The 27,568-nt window shown below is 43.9% G+C and overlaps 1 protein-coding gene across 1 annotated transcript in view; it reads left to right on the forward strand.

Moving 5' to 3' along the window:
• Positions 1-27,366, forward strand: part of DPH5 (diphthamide biosynthesis 5) — a 70,483-nt gene extending 43,117 nt beyond the window's left edge. The window contains exons 4-7 of the mRNA XM_040359929.1: positions 2,985-3,105; positions 8,950-8,989; positions 18,426-18,529; positions 26,053-27,366. Of these exons, the coding sequence (XP_040215863.1) occupies positions 2,985-3,105; positions 8,950-8,989; positions 18,426-18,529; positions 26,053-26,291 (504 nt within the window). The 3' untranslated portion in view covers positions 26,292-27,366. The remainder of the gene's footprint in view (positions 1-2,984; positions 3,106-8,949; positions 8,990-18,425; positions 18,530-26,052) is intronic.
• The last annotated feature ends 202 nt before the right edge of the window (positions 27,367-27,568 follow it).

A 27,568-nucleotide genomic window follows, 5' to 3' on the forward strand; every position in this document is an offset into this window, starting at 1 on the left:
ACTGCGTACCTCCCTTGCATTGTTCTGCCGAGCTAAGAAATACGTGGCAAACTTCCCCAAATACCCCACTCTGGTGTAACGCTGTTCTTTCTTACAGACCCTCAGCATTGGTCTGCTAGTGGAGTTACTTACATCAATTATTTGTGGGGCAGGAGTTTAAATTGTTCAATTTTAAGACACTCGCCTGTTTTATTATTTATTACCAACTTTGTCATGCTCTTAGGAAGCAATTTGGTTCCTTAACCCAGTGTTTCTCAACTCCAGTCCTCAAGGCGCCCCAACAGGTCATGTTTTCAGGCTTTCCATTATGCACAGGTGATTTGATCTGTTTCACTGCCTTAAAGTGGAGTTCCACCCATAAATATAACATTACATCAGTAGTTTTAAACAAATGTAATTAGTCCTTTAAGAATTTTTTTTTTTCTTTTAGATGCCTTCAAAGTGTTGTTGCTAGGCAGAATAGTTAATCTTCCCTCTTCCTGCACCTAGGTGCTTAAGCTTCCTAACCTAAACCGCACAGACTCCTGGGAATGTAGTGGGTGTAACTTTCCAGGAGTCTGTGCACTCCCCAGTCTCGAAGAATCATGTGACTTAGGTTTCAGATCAGGTTTCAGCACCTGTACTGTCCATTACACTGCTTGTGCGAGATCTGCAAGGCTGAAATCCAGGAAGTCATGCAGTCTGACTTCATGATGCCCACACTTAAGATGGCCCCAGTCAATTTCTATTTTATAAAGTCTCTAAATGCTGTAACAACCTAACAAAACGGACCTTAGTTTACAGAATAACTTTACTAGAATACATTAAGCTTGTGTATTACAGGGATATTTAGATTTAAAAATTGAAATAGTGGCCGGAACTCCGCTTTAATAATTACCACAGCTGTTTTAATTGAGGGAAATCCTGAAAACATGACCTGTTGGGGGGCCTTGAGGACTGGAGTTGAGAAACACTGCCTTAACCAATCCTACCATCGTATCTCCCCTCGAGAAACTTTTACGTACTTCGGGCCCTAACCGATTGATAGCCAACTACTATTTATCGCTCTGTGGTGAGACCTTTTCTAGATGTTCTCCGGGCCAGCTGGAATGGATCTCGCCAGACCCCCCCCCCCCCTTTGCGGAATCAGATTGGTCAGAATTTGAGCAAAGCTACTGCAAGACAGTTGTAACCTCCTAGGGATGGAATTATTCATTTAAAGCTATTTCACCATAGCTATTTCACTCTGGTCAGACTGGGCCTCCAAGAATCGGCAACTTGCTTTAGAGAATGTGGAGGGAATGCCAATTTTCTTCCCTGTGTGGAGCTGCCCCTTTGTCTTTGCCTTTTGGTCGGAGGTAAACTTGCTTCTATCCACTGCCCTTGGTTTACCTAATATTTTACACCCTAAGAACTGTTTGTTAGGAATTGTTGGTGATTTACACCTCTCTAAATATGGTAAGTGCGTATTTTATATTTTTATACTAAAAAGTTTATATCCTGGAAAGGCACTCCATACTTTGTTAGAGACTTGGAAAGTTATGGTAATGGTAATCTCCCACTGTAAAAGATGAGTGTCCATGATGCTTCACCTTGCATGAACAGGTGAAAGCTTGTCCTGAACATTTTTAATTTAAGTGCAAAAAAAAAAGGAAAAGATCATGAGCAGTACTCAGTAATTTAACCACTAGCCGACTGCCCACCTTCGTTATACATCGGCTGTTGGAAGAGAAATAATGATAAGAATAAGCTCCGGCGTGCTCGCAAACCCCCACGTGCAGAGCCCGTCAGGAAGTCGGCGCTGCGCTAATCACAGGCATTGGGATATGTTTTTGTTTTTTTTTATAAACCTAACCCTGCTTTAAATTTCTCCACAACTTTATCCCCGACCTGTCTGGTGTGTTCTTTGGCCTTCATGATGCTGTTTGTTCACTAAGGTTCTCTAACAAACCTTTGAGGGCTTCACAGAACTGTATTTATACTGAGATTAAATTACACACAGGTATACTCTATTTACTAATTAGTTGACTTCTGAAGTCAATTGGTCACACTAGATTTTATTTGGGGGTATCAGATTAAAGGGGGCTGAATACAAATGCACGCCACACTTTTCAGATACTGTATTTATTGGTGTATAACTCTGACTTTTTTACCCTGAAAATAGAGGCTAAACAGTGCCTGCATGTTATAAACTGTGGAAAGTTTTTTTCCCTCTTAAAGTTATGGGGGTAGATTCAGAAAGAAATTACGCTGGCGTATCTATTGATACGCCGCGTAACTTCTAGGATGCTCCAGCGTATGTTTTTTCTGTATTCAGAAAACAAGATACGCCGGAATTTGGCTAAGATCCGACTGGCGTAAGTCTCTTACGCCGTCGTATCTTAGTTGCATATTTACGCTGGCCGCTAGGTGGCGCTTCCGTAGATTTACGCGAGGAATATGCAAATTAGGTAGATACGGACGGCGCATGCATCGTTCGTAAAAAAAACGTCAAATACGTGGGGTCACAATTAATTTAAATAAATCACGCCCACATCATCCACATTTGAATTAGGCGGGCTTACGCCGGACCACATACGCTACGCCATCGTAACTTAGGGCGCAAGTTCTTTATGAATACGGAACTTGCGCCCTAAGTTACGGCGCCGTAACGTATCTGAGATACGTTACGCCCGCCGATAGATACACAATTGTATCTGAATCCGGGCCATGGTGCGTGTTATACGCCGTTAAATACGGTATTTATTTGTAAACAATTTTGAAAACCATTTATCATTTTCCTTCCACTTCACAATGATGTGTCACTTTGTGTTGGTCTATCACATAAAATCCCAATAAAACACATTTAAATTTTTGGTTGCACTATAACAAAATGTGAAAAATGTCACGGGGTATGAATATTTTTTCAAGGAACTGTCTAGAATAAATGACAGTAGAGGAAGAGAAATTGTGATAACACTGTCTTTGCTCCTTCCAGCTGTGACATGTTGTTTTTTGTGTTCTAGCTGTATAACTTTGGAGAGACCGTTTCCATTGTCTTCTGGACAGACACTTGGAAGCCAGAGAGTTTCTATGACAAAATCCGGAGGAACAGGCTCAGTGGGATGCACACTCTGTGCTTGTTGGGTAAAGTATATCTACTTATCAATTATATAAACAGAATAATGAGTTCTGCGCTACAACCAGTCCAGTTTTCATTGTTATCAGTTGAAAGTAATGGAAACAGATGTTTTATAATTAATTCCTGTGGAATCCTTGTTCCCTTTCGCTTTGCGCAACCCCTGCCACATGACCGTGTTCAGCCACCTCTTATAATGTATCTCAATGGGGGACTCTATGCAGCAGATCCCAGGAATGTCTTTAACCACTTCAGCCCCAGACCATTTCGCTGGTCAAAGACCAGGCCACTTTTTGCAATTCGGCACTGCGTCGCTTTAACTGACAATTGCGCGCAAATGGAGCTTTCTTTTGGTGGTATTTCATCACCTCTGCGGTTTTTATTTTTTGCGCTATAAACAAAAATAGAGCGACAATTTAGAAAAAATTCAATATTTTTTACTTTTTGCTATAATAAATATCCCCCCAAAAAAATATATATAAAAAAAAAACACATATTTTCCTCAGTGTAGGCCGATGCGTATTCTTCTACATATTTTTGTTAAAAAAAAATCACAATAAGCGTTTATCGGTTAGCGCAAAAGTTATAGCGTCTACAAAATAGGGGATAGTTTTATGGCATTTTTATTAATATATTTTTTTTTTTACTAGTAATGGCGGCGATCAGCGATTTTTATTGTGACTGCGACATTATGGTGGACACATCGGACACTTTTAACACATTTTTGGGACCATTGTAATTTTTACAGCGATCAGTGCTATAAAAAAGCATTGATTACTGTAAAAAAGGACACTGGCAGTGAAGGGGTTAACCACTAGGTGGCGCTGTAGGGGTTAAGTGTTCCCTAGGGCAGGGGTGGCCAACCAGGGGCCACATGTGGCCCATGGAGCCCTTTGATGTGGCCCGCAACATCCTGCTCTGGAATGGTGGGTTGGCAAGCCCAGATCGCAGGTTACCGACCCGCCATACCACAGCATCAGTGTTGTGAATGAAGCTGGTGGTAGAGAAAGAAAGCGGCTGTGGAGCAGAGCACCAATAAGCCGATGCTTCCTCTACAGTGCCGGCTTTTGCCACAGGTGGAGTCTTTGGCAAAGTTCAACTAACCCGCAGGATAGACACAGGTCCACTATGCTGCACCCGCGGTGTGGGCAAAACCGCAGTACATCAGTGTGAAAGCAGTCTTAGGCCCTTTTCACACAAACAGCCCGACCAAATGGGACCCTCAATTCACCTCTATAGAGCACCAGATGTCTGTTTACGCCTGCCTAGCTCCAATCTGAAAAACAGAAGGGAATTTGTCCCCTTTCATCTGGGCGGATCATAAGGCCTATAGAGTAGCAATGGCCTGTCACCCGCCCACTCTGCTCATTGTGGCCCTTGACTGGTTATCAAGTTGCTTAAGTGGACCTCGCTCTTCAAAAGGTTGGGCACCCCTGCCCTAGGGAGTGATTCTTACTGTAGAGGGCGTGGCTTGCTGTGACACGTCACTGATTGCTGTTCCCGATGACAGGGAACACGATCAGTGACCGTGTCACTAGGCAGAACGGGGAGATGTTGTGTTTACACCTCCCCGTTCTATCTCTATGTGAGAGACGATCGCGGGTATTTCCGAGGCGATCGAGTCCACGGGATCCGCGGAGAATGCGGCAGGGTCACTAGCACGCTGGCCACACAGTGGCATCTTAAAGGGGACGTACCTGTATGTACTTATGCCTGTCCGTGCCATTCTGCCAACGTAAATATACAGGCGGTGGTCCTTAAGTGTTAAGGGGTTAATTTACTTTTACCAAAAAAATAATTGTGCAGCTTTGACTAAAGTTGAATAAAGCCCTTGCTATAGGTGTAGGCCATTTAGGTACCTTATGAAGCGTGACCTAAAACTCCCAGGACGTTGCTAAGCAATGCCCAGCTATTACTGTTTACCTTCACCATCACAGGAGTGAGCTTTTTCCAAGATTCCATCCCCCTCACATGCGAGAGCTTCCTCCTGTAATGGTGAAGGTGAACAGTAATAGCTGGGCCTTGCTTAGCAACAATCTAGGGCTTTTCAGCTAGGCTTCACGAGGTACGCAAATGCCCTACACCTATAGCAAGGGCAATATTCAACTTTAGTCAAAGCCGCAGTTTGTTTTCATATACAGACACCCCTTATCTGCATTGACAGTTTTTAGTAAAGGTGAACTAATCCCTGAAGCATGGCTCTGCATGCTATATGGCCATATGCACAAAGCCTACGTTTTTATGTGGGAAATTTGCCAAAGAATGGAGCAGACGGAACTTGGAGCAGCTGTGTATAGTGACCAGTCGGCTTCGGTTGTCAGTTAAATAGGTAGATTCAGTAAGAGTTAGGCCGGCTTATCAGTAGATAAGCCGACCTAACTCAGAATCTACGCCGACCTATGTTTAAGCGTATGCTCAAACAGAGATATGCTTAAACATATCTAAGATAGGACGGCTTGCGCCGACGTAGAATATGTAAATGAGTTTATACACCGATTCACGATTGTACGCCCGGCCGCCGCAGTCGATTTACGCCATTTTTGTAAGGCATTAGCAGGCCTAAAGTTATTCCACTTATTAGGTGGAATAACAATGTTAAAGTATGGCCGCCGCGAGATTCAAATTTTTTACGTTGTTTGCGGAAGTCGTCCACGAATCGGGATTTACGTAGTTTTACGTCCACGTCGAAATCAATAGGCCCGTGCGGCGTACGTAGCCGCAATGCACACTGGGAAATGTAGGTGCCCGGCGCATGCGCACTTAGGGAACGACGATCCGTGACGTCACACGTCCAGCCACGCCCCCCTACAGTAAGAAACGCACAATAGGACACACTTAACCCCTTTAGTGCCCCCTAGTGGTTAACCCCTTCACTGCCATTGTCATTTTCACAGTAAACGATGCATTTTTCTAGCACTTTTCGCCGTGAAAATTAAAATTGCCCCAAAAATGTGTCCAATGTGTCCGCCATAATGTCGCAGTCACGGAAAAAAAATCGCTGAACGCCGCCATTACTAGTAAAAAAAAAATATTAATAAAAATGCCATAAAACTATCCCCTATTTTGTAAACGCTATAACTTTTTTTTTTTTTTTTTTTTTTTTTACAAAAATATGTAGAAGAATACGTATCGGCCTAAACTGAGGGAAAAAAAAAATGTTTATATATATTTTGGGGGAATATTTATTATAGCAAAAAGAAAAAAATATTGCATTTTTTTTTTAAAAGCGCAAAAAATTAAAACCGCAGAGGTGATCAAATACCACCAAAAGAAAGCTCTCTTTGTGGGAAGAAAAGAATGCCAATTTTATTTGGGAGCCACGTCGCATGACCGCGCAATTGTCAGTTAAAGTGACGCAGTGCCGAATCACAAAAAGGGGCCAGGTCCTTTTAGCTGCATAATGGTCCGGGTGCTTAAGTGGTTAAGTTTTGAGAATAAAAGCTAGAAGCTGGTCGGTTGCCATGCAAAGGTGAATCCAGATTCTGACTGTTCCAGTCTTGGTAAATTCCCCTATTTGTGTTCTAGTGTCTGACTAGCACAGTGTTTCCCAACTCCAGTCCTCAAGGCGCCCCCACAGGTCATGTTTTCAGGCTTACCATTATTTTGCACAGGTAATTTGATCAGTTTAACTGCCTTGGTAATTACCACAGCAGTTTCATTTGAGGGAAATCCTAAAAACATGACCTGTTTGTGGTGCCTTGAGGACAGGCTGGACTAGCACATATCATGGACATGAAATCATGAAATGCTAAAGCCTCGTACGCATGATCCGATTGTTGGCAGGGGATTGTCTGTTGACAGACTGAAAGAGTGAAAAAGAACTACAGCGCTACTAACAAATAATCTCAAAGAAACCACACAAAAATTAACTAAATAATACAGCAGCAATCAAACGGTGAACTAAACCAAATGATAAATGAATAAATACTGATGCGTTCGTATTAAAGCGGAGCTCCACCCTCAAATTAAACTCTGCATGAGCACTTTTTAAAAAATGTCATTAGCTGAGTAAAAAAAAAAAATAATTTTACATACCTTAAAACGGTTGTTGCTAGGCAGACTTCCTAATCTGCCTTCTTCCTGATCCGCGGTCGTTTTCCTCTGCCTACACCGCACAGACTCCTGGTATTGTTCAATAAATTTGATTTTCACTCGTGGCTCCCGCGGAAACCCCCCCCCCCCCCCCTTATCAATAAATGTTTCTATAATTGTCACACCCCCCCCCCCCCCGCTCCACTTCTCAGTGCAGCACTGAGCATGTGCAAGGTCTGCAAAGCTGAAATCCAGGAAGTAGTACAGTCTGGCTTCATATGCCCACACTTAAGATGGCCACGGCCTAATGCTAGTTTATAAAGTGTCTAAATGCTGTAACAACAAAACGGACCTTAGTTTACAGACTAACTTTACTAGAATACATTAAGCTTGTGTATTACAGGGGTATTTATATTTTAAAAGTGAAATTGTGGCCGGAACTCCGCTTTAACTCATGTGCAATGTGAATCGTACATATACAATCAAGCAAAAAACCTAGTGAGAAAACTCTTAATAATATGTGAGTAGATCATGAAAAAAGTCCTGATGATTGAATCAGTCAGTCTGCAATGCTCCTTCCCTAATTCCCAAGCTCTCACTTCAATGTGATCAGGTTACAACAACCTCCAGCAGCGATCAGATGTTTCCAGTTTCATTCAGTCACATGCAAAAGAGGAGGAAAGGAAACATAGCGCAATATTGTACCATATAGATGTGGATAACGGTTGCACTTAGTGCACTCATGTATCCTCGCTTATAATATAGACAGGGTATGTTGCCGCTCAGTTTAAGTGGACTCCTCACTCGGGATAGACATCCGATGGTCCGTCACTGTAGGCTCCTCCCCCACATGTATCGTCACTCGTCACGTGACTTAGTCATGGGTATTCTACCAGTCAACATTGTACCGGCAACATACCCTGTCTATATTATAAGCGAGGATACGTGAGTGCAATAAGTGCAACCTTTATCCACATCTATATGGTACAATATTGCGCTATGTTTCCTTTTCCTCCTCTTTTGCATGTGACTGAATGAAACTGGAAACATCTGATCGCTGCTGGAGGTTGTTGTAACCTGATCACATTGAAGTGAGAGCTTGGCAATTAGGGAAGGAGCATTGCAGACTGACTGATTCAATCATCAGGACTTTTTTCATGATCTACTCACATATTATTAAGAGTTTTCTCGCTAGGTTTTTTGCTTGATTGTATATGTACGATTCACATTGCACATGAGTTAATACGAGCGCATCAGTATTTATTCATTTATCTGTTGACAGACTGTTGTCCTAAAATCCGACCGTTGGTACACTCCTTCTGACAATTGTTGTCCAACTTTCGGCCAACAAATGTTGGATGACATGCTAGTAAATTTTTGGCGGACAACGGTCTGATTTTTGTATCGTCGGTACACAAGTCCATCACACAAAAGTTAAAAGTACAAACATGCATGCTCATAATCCGTGCTCACCAAACACAAAATTAGCAGAAGGGGTCCAAAGGGTGGCGCTCAAGAGCTGAAATTCCTCGTAGAACGTCACTACGTTCGTGTTTGTTTACCAAATATTGTGTACCGTTGGTATGCAAGACGAGATCCAGGCACACGCCCTTTGGACAAAAATCAGTCGGTCGATTGGCCAGCAATTGGATCGTGTGTACAAGGCTTACAGGCTGTTTCTTTATCTCCACAAAGAGATTCTATATAATGATGGTAAATGGCTAGAGCCAAAAATGTCAGCATTACAATGTTCTGTTTTGTGTTGCTGTTTTTCTCAGTGACAAGACATTTGGTGACCTATTTCTTCCTATTTATTGCAGATATTAAGGTGAAAGAGCAATCGATGGAAAACCTCATGAAGTGAGTCTACTAATTTTATTTATTTTATACATTTTGCAAAACCCAGCTAAGAACATCTCTCTATAATGGAACACATTACAGTAACATTGTTAGGCGACCTCCACCACCAAAATAGAGCAAGCCCCCTTATCCTTGGGATTCCAGTGCCCTCTACTGGATATCCGATCACCACCACTGTAAAGCCGAGCTGGCCTGTACACCAGAACACTGTATAGTTCATAAACCTGCAGCTTATAGCTAAGCTGGCTTCACAATTTTGCATTCTTAACACATATCAATGTATGAGGAGAGGCCCTTGGAAATCAAATGGAGTTCATGAAAATGTATGTCGGTGCATGTTATAACGCACACTTGTGAAAATGCACATTGACACATGTTATAACGCACTAGAAAAAGAACTCTTAGGCCCCATACTCACGACCAAACATGTCTGCTGAAACTGGCCCGCAGGCCAGTTTCAGCAGACATGTTTGGTCGTGTGTGGGCGCGAGCGGGCCGAATTCCAGCAAACATTTGCCCGCCGGGCCTTTTCCCAGCAGACAAATATTCCTGGACTTGTTTTAAAACAGCCCGCTGGAATTCAGCCCGCTCGGACATGTACGGTCGTCAGTACAGACCTACCGTACATGTCCAGGCGCCCGCCGTCCCTCGCATGCGTCGAATGACTTCGACGCATGCGTGGAAGCATTTTAAAGGCGGGCCGCCCACGTCGCCGCGTCATTGTCGCGGCGACACCGCGTCATCGACGCGGCGACACCGCGGACACGCCCCGCGTATTGTTTACGCGCGGACTTCTGTACGATGGTGTGTACAACCATCGTACAGAAGCCCTCTGGCAGACATGTATGGTGAAAACGGTCCGACGGACCGCTTTCACCATACATGTTTGTCCGTGTGTACCCGGCCTTAGGCTGCATTCACATCTAGGTGTACAAAATCGCGGCGTTTTGTACCGCGAATTGCGGCGACAAATAGCAGCGTTTTGTACTTGCGATTTGCGCCGACAAAGCGCCGCGATTGTCCGCCTAGATGTGCCACATGTACTCACTCATCCCGGGATCCTCCATAAACACCCTCCAAAGTACAATGGAATGTGGCCCGGCCGGATGAGCTGACACACACACCCCGATATGTGTCCCGGACCCCCGGAGAAGTATCGGGAACCGAGCCGGGAGCCCCCCTCCTCCTCCACACACAAAGAACTTGGCGCCTCGTCTGCCTCACAACATGCGGGAAACTTCTCCAACTACCTGAACTCTCCTCCGTCCTCCCCCCCCCCCCCCCCCGCCAAGGTGTGCTCGTTGGATCCGTCCCGTACAAGACCCTCCGCCTGGGAACAGTCCAAACTGCGAGCCGGGGGGAGTCTTCGGTACCAATAAGTGGTCCTTGCACTCCTTTTCACCATCTATGGAGATGGTTCCCATCTCCTATGCCGAACGCCGAAAGCCGCCTGAAAAAAAGGTCCGGGACCTTTTTGCAGGCGTTCGGCGTGGAGATGTGAACCATCTCCTTAGAGGGCAATGTGTTTTCATCCCTCTGGCGGCAGCGGCGTCACACTACAGGCGACAAAACGCCTAGGTGTGAATGGGGACTTAGGCTTGAGAAAAGCCTTCCTGTCCAGAAATATCAGCTGGAAAGCTAGCGCCCTCCTTTACTACACTTCCTATGTGTAGTACTAATGAGATAAATAAGTATAATGGGAGACAATTGTGATTCTTGGGTGCATGCTGGCAACGTTTTTCGAGTGATGATGTTACCACTAGCATGCTTTGCACCTTAAGGCTCACTGGACACGCACACTGGAGCTGATAAACTGCAGTTTATTGGAGTTTGGGCGTTTTTTTTTTTTTTTTTAAAGCCCATAAACTCCACTCTATGTTAGCCTACGTGTCCATGTACACATGGACGTTTTTCAGCTTTAACCACTTCCGTACTGTATGACGTCCTGGACTTCAGTGGGGGATATCTGAATGATGCCTGCAGCTACAGGCATCATTTAGATATCCTTTTCAGGCGGGGATTCTGCGCACCATAAGTGGCATCATGGTGGCAGTTCCGTCGCCTGATCGTTCTTATAGGCAGCAGGAGGGGGCATCCCCCGCCGCCATCTGGTGCTTCTCCGGCCTCTCCCGTGCCATTGGAGGCCCGGAGAACGAATCGGCCGCTGCCGAATGAAGAGCATGGAGATTTCCAGTGACTAGATGGTCACCGCTCGTCTCTATGACTGTCGGAGGCCCGGGCGCGACATTATGACGTCAGGCTCGGGTACACAAAAGTAAACAAAGCCGCAATCGCGGCTGAAAGCATGAGATTGGTGAATTTTTTCCCCCGATCTCATGCTTTCCAGCCTGGAGGAGAGATGTGGGGTTTTATTGACCCCGCACCTCTCCATAAAGAGGACCTGTCACACACTATTCCTATTACAAGGGATGTTTACATTCCTTGTAATAGGAATAGAAGTGATAAAAAAAAAGTGTAAAAAAATAAATAAAAAAATACGTATTTATCGGCGTATAACACGCACCCTAACTTTAAGAGGGAAGTTTCAGGAAAAAAACTTTCCACAGTCCCCTGCGTATAACACACAGGCACAGTTTGCCCTCTATTTTCAGGGTAAACAAGTGAGTGTTATACGCCAATAAATACAGTACGTAAAATAAAATGTATAAAAAAAAAAAATGGTAAAATGCCCCTGTCCCCAGTAGCTCGTGCTCAGAAGCGAACACGCACAAAGTCCCGCCCACATATGTAAATGCTGTTCAAACCACACATGTGAGTGCAATAATTCTAGCACTAGACCTCCTCTGTAACTCTAAACTGGTAACCTGTAAAAAAAATTAACGCGTCGCCTATGGAGTTTGGTGCCATTCCATGAGTGTGCACAATTTTAAAGCGTGATAAGTTGGGTTTTTACTCGGATTAACATCATCTTTCACATTATACAAAAAAATTGGGCTGACTTTACTGTTTTTTTTTTATTTTTTTTTAATTCATGATTCATGATTCAGTTTGGACAATTATTGCGCAAATACCATTTGAGATAAAATGTTGCAATGACCACAACTTTATTGCCTAGGATGTCTGCTAAATATAATCTAATGCTTGGGGGTTCTGAGTAATTTTCTAGCAAATAAAATTATGATTTTTACATGAAGGAGAGAAGTGCCAGAATATAAAGTCCCACAAATAGGCAAAGTTAGATGAGTGTCCATAAAAAATAAAAAATCTAACATTTCAGCTGCATCCTAGTGTGAGCCTCATGACTCTTCCCCATGGAATCCATATGATGGGACTGTGGGGCTTCTTAGCACAAAACTGTTAATTCATATCTTTCTGTGGTTGAGATGGTCGTTTGTCAGCATGTTGGCAGATCATAAAGGTGTTAGTGTAGCTGTTGCCTTTGCTGACTTGCTAGCATTTTATAATTTTTAAAAGGATATCAGAAATAATGTTGTATCTTTTTTATAACGACAAACAATCAACTGCAAAAAGTCACCCATCTAACTGTCCCCTAAAGTCCTGCATAATTAGGATATTTAGTTTAGAACAGCAACCAATGTAAATATATTTGTGCAATTGAAAACAAGATATTGATTTCAGCATTGAACGATGAATGAAAAAAGTAGGAGATAAGGAGTACATGCATTAAAATCCTTACCTTGAGCCCCCCATCCAGCGATGTTCACGATGGCTGTATGGTGACTCTACCTTGTCATTGGCTGAGACAGCTGCCAATCACAGCCAATGAGGAGAGAGCGGGGGGCAGGGCCGATCTGCAGCTCTGTGTGTCTTATGAACACATAGAGCAGCAGCTTGGGAGCGAGAATGCAGCTGTGCCCCAAAAAGGGCTTCTTTGGGGGCACTGCTCAAGAGGAGGAGCCATGAGCGCTGGCTGGGGTCTTGAAAAGAGGATCGGAACTGCTCTGTGCAAAACCACTACACAGAGCAGGTAAGTATAACAACATGTTGTTGTTTTTTTTTTTTTAACTAAGCTTTAGCCCAAGTTCACACTGGGTTGCGGGAATATAGCCGTGCTGGTTCAGCTGAACTCGCACCATTTCACTGCCGCTTGTCAATGCCGATTACAGAGACATCTGTGCAATTTCTGCACAGATGCCAATGTAAATTGCAGGCCAAAATCGCAAAAAGTATTGCAGAAACTACTTTTTGAAATCGGTACAGCACCGCAGATGCGCTGTCGCACCGATTAGGTTGGTGCAAATGCCGCCGATTTGACATGTGAAATCACACCAGTGTGAACCAGGGCTAAATATCACCTTTTTTTTTGCAGTCTTTATTCCCTTTTGAGATTTGTCTTTAGTTCTTGTGCTGATGACAGGAGCAAAAGAAGAGAACACATCTCCTAATAGGGTCATCTGACCTGGTGAAGACTGTCAGAGGTGGGGTATTAAAAAAAAAAACATGACAGAGGATCTAATCTTTCCACCAATCTATCCAAACCTCCACCCCAAAAAAACATAGATTTAGCTAAAGTTTTAATGAAATCATTACAATTTAGAACATATGATCCTTTAGTAAGACATGTGAACAGATGGGAGTAGATTTACTAAAATTGGAGAGTGCAAAATCTGATAGCCAATCGGCTTCTAACATCAGCTTGTTCAGTTAAAGCGGGGGTTCCACGGGTTTAATTTTTTTTTTTTTTAAGTTTTCTGGCGCTCTTACCTTGTGTAGGTAATCGCTCATCTGTCCCAGTCTTTCAGCCCGCTGCAGTGGTAATCGCGAGAAAACGATATTTTATAAAATCCTAAGATGGACGTTACCATCTTTACTGTGGGCACTGTGAAGCCCAGCTCGTTTTTCTTCCGGGATGCGGCGAATCCATACACTATGGCGAAGTCACATGACCCGCCTGACGTCATGTGACCCGTGAGATATCGCGGGATTTCGACATAGCGCGTCTCCTGGGATTCTCAGGAGACGCTCCCAGGAGACAAAGCGCTGATGGGGGATATTCGAAAACCACGCCCACTCCTGCGGGGAATAGTGAGTGACAGCTCACAAAAGGGCCTTGTTTCAAGTTAAGGAGGCCGATTAAAAAAAATAAACTAATACATAGTGTACCATGGCAGAAGTTTTTAAGAAGCAGAACTTGTAAATTAGGGTGAACCACCGCTTTAAAGGGGTTGTAAAGGAATTTTTTTTTTTCATAATAAGCATTCTTTACCTGCAGACATTCCTCTTTTCACTTCCTCATTGTTCGTTTTTGCTCAGAAGTTGCTCTATTTCTTCTCTGTTCTGTTCACTTCCTGCTTGTCTGATTTTACTGACCACCGTGTAGGGAGGCTTTACTGCGGTGGTCAGTAACATGCTCACCCCCTCCTGGGAACTACATCTGTGTGGCAGGACGCTCTCTACGTGTTAGAGACTTCAAGGAGGTGTGAATTACTGGGCGTGCCGCAATGCATACTGGGAAATGTAGTTCTTACATGAACGAGCGATGCAAACCAGGAAGTGAGTGAGAGAACAGAAACTAGAATGCCGGAGTGATATAGATGAAGGAATTTAATAGGTATTTACTCGTTTTTTAACAGAATCATTACACTATTCTGTCTGTCTACCTTGCAGACATTAATTTTAGGCAAAACATTTTTTTCCTTTAGTGACCCTTTAAGCTTTGACAAAAAAAAATCATGCTGGAAACTGATTGGTTTTTATGTAGAGCTGCACCAGATTTTGCACTCTCCAGTTTTAGTAAATCAACCCCATAGTGCTTCACAGAACAACTCATAATTGGTAGTGTGCAAACATATAAATATTCTGGGCCCATTCACACCATTATGCAATGTGCTACAACACATACATTAATATGCGTTTATGGAACGTTGAGTAAACACCCTATTTATTCCTAAATGGCTGCCAGTGCATTTCTGTTTATGAAATGGTAGGTCCTGCACATTCTTGCAGTGCTCTATAATACAGGTGTGTATGGTGCACTGTAGATGTGGTTGGAAAGGCAATGCATCACAGTATATAGTTACAATGTGTTACCTTGTGTTTCAGTAATGTGTATTCTAATGCATATCCTGATACACAAGTCCTTAAATCTAAGCCCTGTATTTTTAGTTCCTATAGAGTCTAGTGCTCACAGGGAGTGATAAAATAATATTTGGAAGGGCTCAGTTGATTCTCTTAAAGTGTAAGTAAACCCACCTATCATTTTCAGCCAAGGAAGCTGCCATCTTGGCCTATATTTAATCTTCAACTGCCATGGTGCTGCACCTGTGATCAGTTATGACACCAGCCATTGGATGGTTTGACCGTTTGGTTGAGAGCACAACCAATGGGACAGTTAGCAATCCCGGCATGCCGGAAATGTAACTGCTTTTTGAAACTGTTAAATCAATGGGTTTACTTCTGCTTTAATTAATGGAGGTAAATGGAGGTTTAACCTGCAAAAACAAAAACTTTGACAGATCTGAAATATTCCACAGGATCTGGCTCTAGCAAACTACTAATATTCAGTATACCGATATATTCAAAAATAGCCAAACTCCTGGGAAGGATATCGGTGCACTAAATAGGAATACAATCACAAACTCTAAAGCCCTGTACACACGCCCGATTTTCTCGGCGGTAAAAAGTCTGCCGAGAAAACAGAGGAAAGCTGGGAACCCGGCAGGAAAACTGCCATGGAGCTTTGGCCGGGAATCCCGGCCGTGTGTATGCTCCATCGGCACTGCCTCGCAGTGTTTCCCATAGGTAAGTAGTGGATCTGGTGGAAAAAAAAAAATGCTGGGAATCCCGACAGGAAAATAGAGAGTAGGTTCTCTATCTTGCCGCTGGGATTTCCGGCTGTTTTCCTGCTGGAAAGCTGCGAGGAAGCATACACACACCCGGTTTTCCCGCCAAAAGCTCTCCTGGCAGTTTTCCTTATGGAAAAACCGGTCGTGTGTACGAGGCTTTAGGAAGCATAAGTAATTACCGTATTACTTTGCTGGATTGTTATGGTGTGAGGTTGGCTCTGTCAATAATACAGTGTACTGTTTGACAGCGGACATTATTAGGTCTGTTGCGGATCTCGTATACACAGGGACCTCCATCCCAATCCCAGGATATCTCTTCTGGCTGATCCACCGGCTTCTCGATCTTTGGAATAATTTCTCCCTAACGGGATGAACATGTTCCTTTATAAATGTCCCTCTCAAACCTGCATTAATTGTATATTCTGATACCCACTTCTTACTTGACTGGCAACCTCATTCACAGAACCCAGCGTGCTGTTTATATTTTCAATGCTTTTAAAAAATCGCATCTGATGAAATATTCATCATCCTTCTACTACATTTATAATGCATGAATTATTTGTCCTTCTCTACACACCCCTGAAGAAGGTTACCCCGAAACGTGTCGGGTGTAAAGAAGGGTTTTCATGTATTTACCTATATGGTGACATTTTTTTAATTGTATATTTTAATTACATTTTTTTGATAAATATGTATAATTGTAAATAAAAACAATTTTTTTACTTCAATATCCCGTATATTTGGAATTAATACTATCAGTGCCTTAAAAGTCCACCCAGGGGAACTCCCTCTTTTCTTTTCTCATATATACTGGATGTGGCACAAGCATACATTTGCCATTCACCCCCCTTTCCTGTAATGATGTGTATCCCATCTTCTGCTGGATTCTGGTTACTGTAAAGCCTCATATACACGGACGGACTTCCATCAGAATTTTCCGTGGATTTTTGTCTGAATGGGCGTTGGCCGTGAGCTTGTTCTGCATACACACAGCAGAACTTTTTGAGCCAACATTCACCAAACCACGTGGTTTTTCAGCTCTTTACTGCCACCCTTTGGGCAACTTCTGCTATTGTTGTCTAGTCTTGTCTGATGTTTAGCATTGGTTCCGAGCATACTCGTTTGAACTTTGGCTTTTAGTCCGATGGACTTGTGTACATACAATCGGATTATCCTCCACCGGACATTTGTTGTCAGAAAGTTTGAGAGCATGCACAGCGAACATTAGTCCATTGAAAAAACGAAAACAATTGTCCGATGGAGCATACAGCAGATGGTCGGATTGTCCGATAAAACACGTCCGTCGGACCGTTGTTGTCCAAAAGTCTGATCGTGTGTATGGGCCTTAATAGTCAACCTCTCAGTAATGGCAGAGACCACCCCCCCCCCCCTTTCTCCTCCTTCCAAGACTGTGGGGATCTATGATGGCAGCTGCTACTATGAAGGACTCGTGGCAGTCGCTTTCTCCTTGGCCATTCACAAAACTCCTAGGGCTAGATTCAAGTAGCCCGCCGTAAGTTTGTGCGGGTGTAGCGTATGTTATTTACGCTACGCCGCCGCAACTTAGACGGGCAAGTGCAGTATTCACAAAGCACTTGCTCCGTAAGTTGCGGTGGCGTAGCGTAAATCAGCCAGGGTAAGCGCGCCAAATTCAAATTTGCAAGAGGTGGGCGTGTTTTATGTAAATAAAACATGACCCCACGTAAATGACGTCTTTAACGAACGACGTATGCGCCGTTCGTGAAAGAATCCCAGTGCGCATGCTCGAAATTCCGCCGCAAATCGTCAATGCTTTCGACGTGGACGTAATTTACGCAAAGCCCTATTCGCAAACGACGTAACAAATTCAAAATTCGACGCGGGAACAACGTCCATACTTAACATTGCGTACGCCTCATAGAAGCATGAGCAACGTTATGCCGGAAAAGCCTTACGCAAACGACGTAAAAAATTTAGCCGGGCGCACGTACGTTTGTGAATCGGCGTATCTAGGTCATTTGCATATTCTACGCCGAAAACGACGGAAGCGCCACCTAGCGGCCAGCGTAAATATGCACCCTAAGATACGACGGCGTAAGAGACTTACGCCAGTCTGATCTTATGCTAATTTCGGCGTATCTTGCTTTCTGAATACAGAAAGAAGATACGCCGGCGCAGCTTTGAATTTACGCGGCATATCTATAGATACGCCGACGTAAATCCTTGCTGAATCTAGCCCCTAGTATTCTTCTCCCAGAATCCAACGAGTTCTGTGAAGGGAGGAGGGGCAGATGAATGAAAGGATCTCCCCTGCCCAATCACGTTGTATTCTGTAAGAGGAATACTAGGAGTTTGTGAATGGATGAGGAGGAAAGAAGGGAAAGTGATCAGTGTCCTTCATAGCCGGAGCCGTGCTATTAACCCCACTGCGGCTAAGGTAAACATACAGCTGTGCGCTGTCTAGCACCATGGAGAATTGGGATATTTTATATACCAGAAGCCAGCAGAACATGGCATACACATCGTTGGAGGCACATTATTACACTGGTACTGTAATACAAATATAAAAAATGTACCTTTTAAAGCTCTACAGAGACCAGTTGCATAATAAAGACATTGGTTATTATAAAGCAGTATAAGGTTATGAGTGTACATACATTTTCTGATTTGTTACTGCTATCTAATTTCAGGGGAAAGAAGGTTTTTGAGCCACCTCGCTACATGACTGTGAATCAAGCAGTGGAGCAGCTTCTCCAGATTGTGCAGAACCGGAGGGAGCAGGGAGAGGAGCTGGGTGAGCATTTTCTAGGGACACTTCTTTTGAACTTTAAACTTCCGCATCATGAAATATAATATTCACAATGTGTATATGATTTAAGAAAGTCTGTATTTACTCATTCAGGGCACTACTGAGTCTGTCCCCTTCACTGTCAATACTTGCCTCTCATTAGATCCCCTGTCAACTTGTTTGATTCGCTCAGTTGCACTGTGGTGTGAGTATTGATGACGAGAGCCTAGTACAAACGTTCTATCAACCAGAGGTCTTTGGCAGGGCCGATCCTAGGGTCACAGGCGCCTGGGTGCAGAAATATTTCTGGCACCCCCACATGGGCGTTGTCATTTTTTTAACTCCTCCCCTTTAAATCTCATTATACATCACATCTGTAGATGGACTAGGCACAGGAATGGGCAGGGGCTGTGTATCCTATGAAATCTATCATACCATAAAACATCTAGAGCAGGGGCAGTCTAGAGCATGTGTAAAGGGATGCTGGGGATGACATCCCCCAGCACACTGAACACTGTGACTCACCTCGATTCTCTCTCTGTGCAGCCTGAGATAGAGATTGGAGGGGGAGGCATTCCAACTGGAGTTGGTGGAGACAGTGCGGGATCCAAGGCTCCCAGTGTTAGGAATTAATTCCTGCACATCAGCACTCAGCAGCCACTGAAAACTAGAACTCTCATGTCAGGAAGAGGAGCAGCCCCTCCCCCGAGCACTGCCAGGCTGGACGGGCTGCGCTATGCTCACACATCAGTTCTGGATGGACACATACCTATGCTCGGAACACTAGTTCTGGACGGACACAAACAAGGAGGGAGGGGAGAACTCTGGCACTTTGGCGCCCCAACCTCTGCAGGCGCCTGGGTGCAATGCACCCTGTACACCCAGCCTAGGATCGGCCCTGGTCTTTGGTGCAGGGATCTTCAAACTACGGCCCTCCAGCTGTTGCAGAACTACACATCCCATGAGGCATTGTAAAACTCTGACATTCACAGACATGACTAGGCATGAAGGGAATTGTAGTTCCTGAACAACTGGAGGGCTGTAATTTGGAGACCCCTGAACTTTAGAGCATCAAATAAAGCCAATTTGCTTTGAGATAAAGGCTCCCCCCTCTAAGGGCTTGAGCAGTGCATGTTATTAGAATCACAATGAGATGCGATAGGAGACCTATGTTAGTGCTTGATAAAGACCAGGGCCGGGACACAGGGTGGGCAGGAGGAAAGGCTGCCCTGGGCACTGTGGTATCATGTGAAGTGAGAGGGGCACCACAAGGAGATTGGGAGGAGGGGATTTGTGTCGGGAGGGGGAATTTGGGGGGCTGCAGGAGATGAGAATTGTTCTAAGAGGGGAAATATGAGGTAGTATTCTAGGAGTGATGATTTATGCGGATTTGTGTTGGGAAGGGGGTAAGAGGATTGGTCCTAGGAGGGGGGATTTGTGCTAGAAGAGGTCATATGGTAGAGGTGGGAAATGATTGTGCTAGGAGGGGACTTTTTTTTTGGGGGGGGGGGGGCTATTTGTGTTAGCAGGGGAATTTATGGGGTGGGGAGGATTTGAGCTAGGAGGGAGATGGGGGGGGATTTGTACTAGAAGGGGGGATTTGGGGGGTCTGTGCTAGAAGAAGTGATATGGTAGAGGAGAAAGGGGAATTGTGCTAGGAGGGGAAATTCGTTTTTTGGAGGGGATTTGTACCAGGAAAGGTGGATTTAAAGTGTGTGTGTTTCTAGGGGTGGGGGGCAGTGGAAGAGGACTTTAACCTTTGTAAATAATAAAGGCATATTCTCACTAAACAATAGAAATCATTTACTACAAGAATTGGCATTTTCATCAAAGGGAACTAATACTATATAAAACAAAGTAAGGCGCTGACTTATTTTCCCAAGCAAAAATATTGTTGGGCACTGATGTAGTCCCCACTGCACACCATCTGCAATGGCTGGCGTGAATGTACCCTTACGGGCAACTGAAAGCCAATAGGATCATACCAGCAGGATGAGCAGTAAGGTGCAAGGTAAATTACATTCAGGCATGTAGGTCAGCTTTTACATTGTAGCTTTGCTTTTTTATTGTGCTTTATGCATATAACATTATGAACAAAATAATAATGGGAGCACAAGTCTCTCCAGCATTAGAGAGGTTACAGTCCCGTGACACTCCTTGTTTCTTCAGTGCTGCACTTTTGAATGTTTTACTTACACTTCCTTTGGTGTGCTAATGCCACATCCTGCATTAGATATGGGACACACCCAGACCCTCAAGACTTTACAGACACAACACACAACTGGGCTTCCTGCGCCCTTCAATGACAAAGCCACTGATGAGCACCTCACTATCACACAGAGGAACTGACATGTCTGACCTTCTAGAGGAATCTCGGGCTTGGAGGATGTCTCATTGATATGAGAAGTGTCAGGCTGTCTTCTTTCCGATACTTTATTCTCATTCACTGATGTTAGATTATTATGTTTTCATGTTCTCGAACAATGTACCTCCTCAAAGTATAACTAAAGGCACAACTCTGTCCTCATCCCACTGCGTCCCTCTGTCCTCATCCCACTGCGTCCCTCTGTCCTCATCCCACTGCGTCCCTCTGTCCTCATCCCACTGCGTCCCTCTGTCCTCATCCCACTGCGTCCCTCTGTCCTCATCCCACTGCGTCCCTCTGTCCTCATCCCACTGCGTCCCTCTGTCCTCCTCCCACTGCGTCCCTCTGTCCTCCTCCCACTGCGTCCCTCTGTCCTCATCCCACTGCGTCCCTCTGTCCTCATCCCACTGCGTCCCTCTGTCCTCATCCCACTGCGTCCCTCTGTCCTCCTCCCATGAAGGGGTGCGTCATATATAAATTAGGGGGTGCGCGAGTTTAGTCAGGCCTAGGGCAGCACAAAACCTAAATACACCACTGGTTCTCCGTAGTCTGCAGCCACCTGCTCAGCAGGGGATCTCCCACTGAGCAGGCAGATGACAGGCTCTCCAATGCAGAGCAGACACGGACACAGCCCCACTGTTCTCTATGGGTCTGCTGTCAGATGTGAACGGACCGCCTGGCCTTTTCCATCCGACTGTCATCCGCTCCACTGGTGGACCTATTCGGACAGCCCGTGTGAAACCAGCCGAATAGAGGGAAATCCTCAATTGAGGCGCTTGTTTCATGACAACTGTCAAAGAGAGGACTTCCCTCTCAGTGAAAAAAATATCCTTTCACTTCCTGCTGAGTCTACAGGCAAGAAGTGAAGAGAAATCTCCCTAATGAGAAACAAATGGGGATTTTTTTTTTTTTTTTTTTACTGTGATATTAACCCTGCCCTAATGTATGTAAAATAAAAAATGTTTTGCTTTTAGTTATACTTTACATTTACACAGGTAGTGACTCTTATTACGGTCGTCTTCTATGTATTAACAAATTTAGGTAAAAGGGTTTTCCACTTTCAGTGCCAGTTAATCTATGTAAATTCTATGCGGAGCTTCAGACAAGGAAGCTGCCATCATTGTCCTAGGAAGGGAAATTTTGGACAGGGGGGTACTAAGAGTGATGATTTATGTTTGGAGGGGGGAATGGGAAGAAAAAGATTTCTGCTAGGATGGGGGATTAAGGGAGACTTTTTGCTGGGATGGGGGATTCAAGATGTGTGCTAGGAGGGGACATTTTTGGGATAGAGTATTTGTGCTAGAAGGGGTGAAGTTTTTTTTGGGGGGGGGCATCTGCGAAATGGTCGGGGCAAAGATTTGTGCTAGGAAGGGGGTTTAGGGGAGACGCTGGGAGGATTTAAAGTAGGGGGAGAGAAGATATGTGCGCTAGGAGAGGTGATTTATTTTTAATGGGGGGGGGGGGCATTTGAGCTGGGGAATTGGGAGGTGGGGGGCAAAGATTGGTGTTGGGAGGGGGATTTTAGCAGGGGGGCAGATTTGTACTGAGAGGAGGGTGGATTTATGCTTAGGGGGTAAGCATGCAGATTAATGCTCAGAGTCTTTGTGCAGGGATTAATGCATTGCTCATACATCTTAAAGGGGGGCGCAGTTTGGCATGTTCGCCCTGGGCTCTAGATGACCTTGGCCCGGCACTGGCTGCACATGTGATCAGTTATGACACTAGCCATTGGATGGTTTGACAGTCTGGTTGAGAGTACAACCAATGTGAGGGGTACATTCCTGGCACGTGCCGGAAATGTAAATGATTTGAAACAGTTAAATGAATGGGTTTACTTCTGCTTTAAAGGGGTTGTAAAGGTTTGTTTTTAATTTTCTAAATAGGTTCCTTTAAGCTAGTGCATTGTTGGTTCACTTACCTTTTCCTTCGATTTCCCTTCTAAATGTTTTTTTTTCTTTGTCTGAATTTCTCACTTCCTGTTCCTCCTCAGTAAGCTGTTCAGTAAGCTGTTCTGGCTGACTAACCACCGCTCGGATGATGGTGGAAAGTTTACTGAGGAGAAACAGGAAGTGAGAAATTCAGACAAAGAAAAAAAACATTTAGAAGGGAAATTGAAGGAAAAGGTAAGTGAACCAACAATGCACTAGCTTAAAGGAACCTATTTAGAAAATAGAAAATGAACCTTTACAACCCCTTTAACCACTTAAGGACCGCCTCCTGCACATATGTCGGCAGAATGGCACGGCTGGGCACAAGCACGTACAGGTACGTCCTCTTTAAGTGCAGCGCCCGTGACCCGGTCCGAAGCTCCGGGACGCGCGGACCCGATCGCCGCTGGAGTCCCGCGATCGGCCACTGGAGCTGAAGAACGGGGAGACCTGTGTGTAAACACAGCTTCCCCGTTCTTCACTGTGGCGCCGTCATTGATCGTGTGTTCCCTTTTATAGGGAAACACAATCAATGACGTCACACCTACAGCCACACCCCCCTACAGTTAGAAACACAAATGAGGTCACACTTAACCCCTTCAGCGCCCCCTTGTGGTTAACTCCCAAACTGCAATTGTCATTTTCACAGTAAACAATGCATTTTTAATGCATTTTTTGCTGTGAAAATGACAATGGTCCCAAAAATGTGTCAACATTGTCCGAAGTGTCCGCCATAATGTCGCAGTCACAAAAAAAATCGCTGATCGCCGCCATTAGTAGTAAAAAAAAAATTAATAAAAATGCAATAAAACTATCCCCTATTTTGTAAACGCTTTAAATTTTGCGCAAACCAATCGATAAATGCTTATTTTACCAAAGATATGTAGAAGAATACGTATCGGTATTTTTGTTTATAGCACAAAAAATAAAAACCGCAGAGGTTATCAAATACCACCAAAAGAAAGCTCTATTTGTGGGAAATAAAGGACGCCAATTTTGTTTGGGAGCCATGTCGCACGACCGCGCAATTGTCAGTTAAAGCGACGCAGTGCCGAATCACAAAAACTGGCCAAAGCTGCCTAAAGGTCCGGGTCTTAAGTGGTTAAGGCACCTTTTTCACTTTTGCACCCAAATTGAGATAATGCCTACTTTTATATGTAATATGTGTTCTCATTCACATAGCATAACCTTAAAAAAAATTGCACTTTACTTTTTTTAGATGTTCTATTCTGGACCCTCCAGCACTGTAAAATCCTACTAGATCGTTTTGTTTATGAGGGGGCTGGGCATCTGTGTTCACTGTACTGTAGTTTGTGTGCAGGCAGATATTTGAACATTGTCTTTCCTAGAAAAGGGTTAAAGGTTTGTTAAAGAGGAGAACTTCTAGATGATCTGAGCGTAAGTGGGAGCAGGTACCTGTCAAAACCAGGTACCCACTCCCTCCAAAAAATAAATGTGCTCAAAGGTGTTTGGGGAGAGGGATGTGAAAAAGCAGAGCTTCCCCTTTTGGGTGAAGTTCCACTTTAATGAGGGGGAACTCGTTCTGTCCTTGGAACAGACTCACTGTTGCATTGTTCAAAAATCTTTGAAGAAACCTTCTCTTGAGAAACATATAAAGGGTATGTTTTTTTTTGTTTTTTTTTTTGGTATGCTGAGTAAATGGGAACACAAACAAACATATAGTTGGATTTTCTCAGATTCGATTAAAAAAGTGGAACTACACTTTAATTTTTTTTTTTCTTCATGCTAGCCGCATGAGACTCCCAATTGATCAGCACGGGCCATGAATTGGTATCAGCTGATGGACGGGGAATCTCATTGCTAGCTCTTTTTAACTGCACTCTGTGCATCATCTTTGTACTACATGATTTGTTCAAGTAATGCCGCGTACACACGATCGGACATTCCGACAACAAAACTGATCGAATGTTGGCTCAAACTTGTCTTGCATACACACGGTCATACAAATGTTGTCGGAAATTCCGATTGCCAAGAACGCGGTCACGTACAACACTACGACGAGCCGAGAAAAATGAAGTTCAATGATTCCGAGCATGGGTCGAATTGATTCTAAGCATGCATAGTATTTTTGTGCATCGGAATTGCATACAGATGATTGAAATTTCCGACAAGAAATTGAGAACAAGCTTTAAGAGTCGGTTCACACTGGGGCGGCACGACTCGGTAAGGCGACTTCAGAGGCGACTTGCAAAATGACTTTTGTATTGAAGTCAATGGAAGTCGCCCCCAAAGTAGTACAGGAACTTTTTTCTAAGTCGGAGCGACTTGAGTCACTCCTTTTAGAACGGGTCCATTGTATAGAACGGGACGCGACTTGTCAGGCGGTTGAGTCGCCCCTGTGTGAACCGGCTCTCAAACATTTGTTGTCGGAAATTTCGACAACAAATGTCCGATGGAGCATACACACCATCTAAATATCTGACCAAAAGCTCACATCAAACATTTGTTGTCGGAAATTCTGATCGGGGGTATGCGGCATAAGTAGCCATTTCAGCATGTGGCCATTTCCTTGCTGAAAGTAGACACCTATTTGAGCAAATCCAGAGTAGAAAGATGATGCATTGGGGTTTATTTACTAAATCTGGAGAGGGCAAAGTCAGGTTCACTTCTGCATAGAAACCAATCGGCTTCTATGCAGATTTTATTGCCAAAGCTTAATTGAACAAGCTGAGGTTAGAAGCTGATTGTTTCTCTGCAGAAGTGAGACTTGTTTTGCACTCTCCGGTTTTAGTAAATGAACCCCCCACAGTGCAGTTAACCAGAGCTAGCAATCTGATTCATCTTCCATCAGTTTATATCAATCAGAAATTGATATTTGGTTTTGTTATTGGTTGCTATGGGTTATTGCTCATTCCTCTTTTTGTTATTAAATAGCCCAGAGTATGATCACATCATGTCAATGCATGTGTATGTGATTTAGCAGCCAGGATATTTTACTGATTAGATTTAAGAGGGAAATGTGTTGTGCCGCTAGTTTCTGGACAGACGCTGAGATCCTGCCGGTATCATCAAAGCAAACCAAGAGCCACACATGGCTCATGGACTTGGATACCACTGGTCATTCCTGGGCAACCAGCATCATGTATAGGTTTCAGCATCCCTCATTTAATTGTATCTAGTTGACCACTGATTGCCCCTCCACTTGATAATGTAATTATTTTACTGAAGTTCTCTTTATGATATGCACATTAACAAATATTTTCTTGCTTCCTCAGCTTTGAGCGAGAACACAATTTGCGCGGGTCTGGCTCGAGTGGGGGCATCCGACCAACACATTGCAGCGGGCACCCTGCAGCAACTTAGTACGATTGATTTTGGAGCCCCACTTCATTCCTTGGTGATTAGCGGCTGCATGCATCCCCTGGAACTGGACATGCTCAGACTCTATGCTGTGGACCCCTCTTTTTTTGATCAGATTAATGTAGAGGACAGCTCAACATATCGGTCTTCATAGACACTTTGTGAAAACAAGTAGTACATCACTGTACAACCTTCAGCAGCTACCCTGTGTGTTTGTGTGTGTGATAGCAAACAGTGCTTTGTATTTGTGCCAATGTATTTCTGTGTCCCTCTAACCAGTATAGCCATATACTAGGGGTGCACCACATTCACGTGTTTGCCTTTATTTGCTAAACTTGTGTAAAGAGCAGATTTGAACGTCTTTTGGCTGTTTAGCGTAGTCACAAGTACTAAAACGTTTAATTAACTGCGCAAGTTGCTCCATTTTGCACACTGCTCTTTGCCTTATTTTATATAAAGGCTTTTAAGCACAAACAGTACTATCCAAAATTTCACAGTACAAAGAATGAAGGTGTGCAGCAACCAATCAGATATTGGCGTAGGCTAACGAAATCGAACAATGTGATGGTTGTTGTGAAACGTTCTGCAGTAAAGCAGATTGCATTCTGAATATCATACATGTTCCTCTAGAGTCAGTAAGCTAAGCCTGTGGATCTGCAAAGGCCTTCATTATTGGACCAAGTTGCCTAAGCGGTTATGCAGAACTGTATGTACTGGCAAAGCTGCTACTGATAGTTCTATGTTTAAACCCCAACTCTGGCCAAATTTTTATTTAGTTCTGTACAGAGTGGGAGAGGGTTAGAACCTCTGTCTGGTTTATAGTGTGGCCTGTGTCCCTATTAGAGAGGTTTACTCTCACTTCCTGTCCTAACGGCATGGTGTTACAAGCACTGGAAGTGTGGGTTATTTTCAGATAGGGACTGCAACAAAGAAACGTGTATTTAGTAAAGTGGGGAAGGGCTTGTCCCGGAGACACCCGCAACCTCCTCCCCTTGACAAAAGTTCAAACTCTTTTCCGCTTCTATCAAAATTGTTGCTTGAGTTGGGTTTTAAAAGAATATGGTGCATCCATAATATATGTCACTGCACTTTAATATAGATCTTTTCCATCTAGTTCACTATACACTGCCCTCCCCTGGTACCTATTTATCAAACACAGGCATTCTACAAAACTGTGTGTTCGTATTACAGAGCTATTGCTTTAGTTAATAAAGGCACGTTTTTAAATATTTTATGATTCCGGTGTCTTTATTTGTACTAATTTTTGAGGCGTTATTGTGCTATCATTGACATACATGGGACATTTAGTTAAAGGTTTTGTGTTTAAAAAAAAAAAAATCTTGTTCAATGACTTTTTTTTTAATCTTTAACAACTTCAATACCAGGCACTTTCACCCCCTTCTTGCCCAGGCCAATTTTCAGCTTTCAGCA

This window comes from Rana temporaria, chromosome 7 (genome assembly GCF_905171775.1).
Source record: "Rana temporaria chromosome 7, aRanTem1.1, whole genome shotgun sequence".
NCBI lineage: Eukaryota > Metazoa > Chordata > Amphibia > Anura > Ranidae > Rana > Rana temporaria.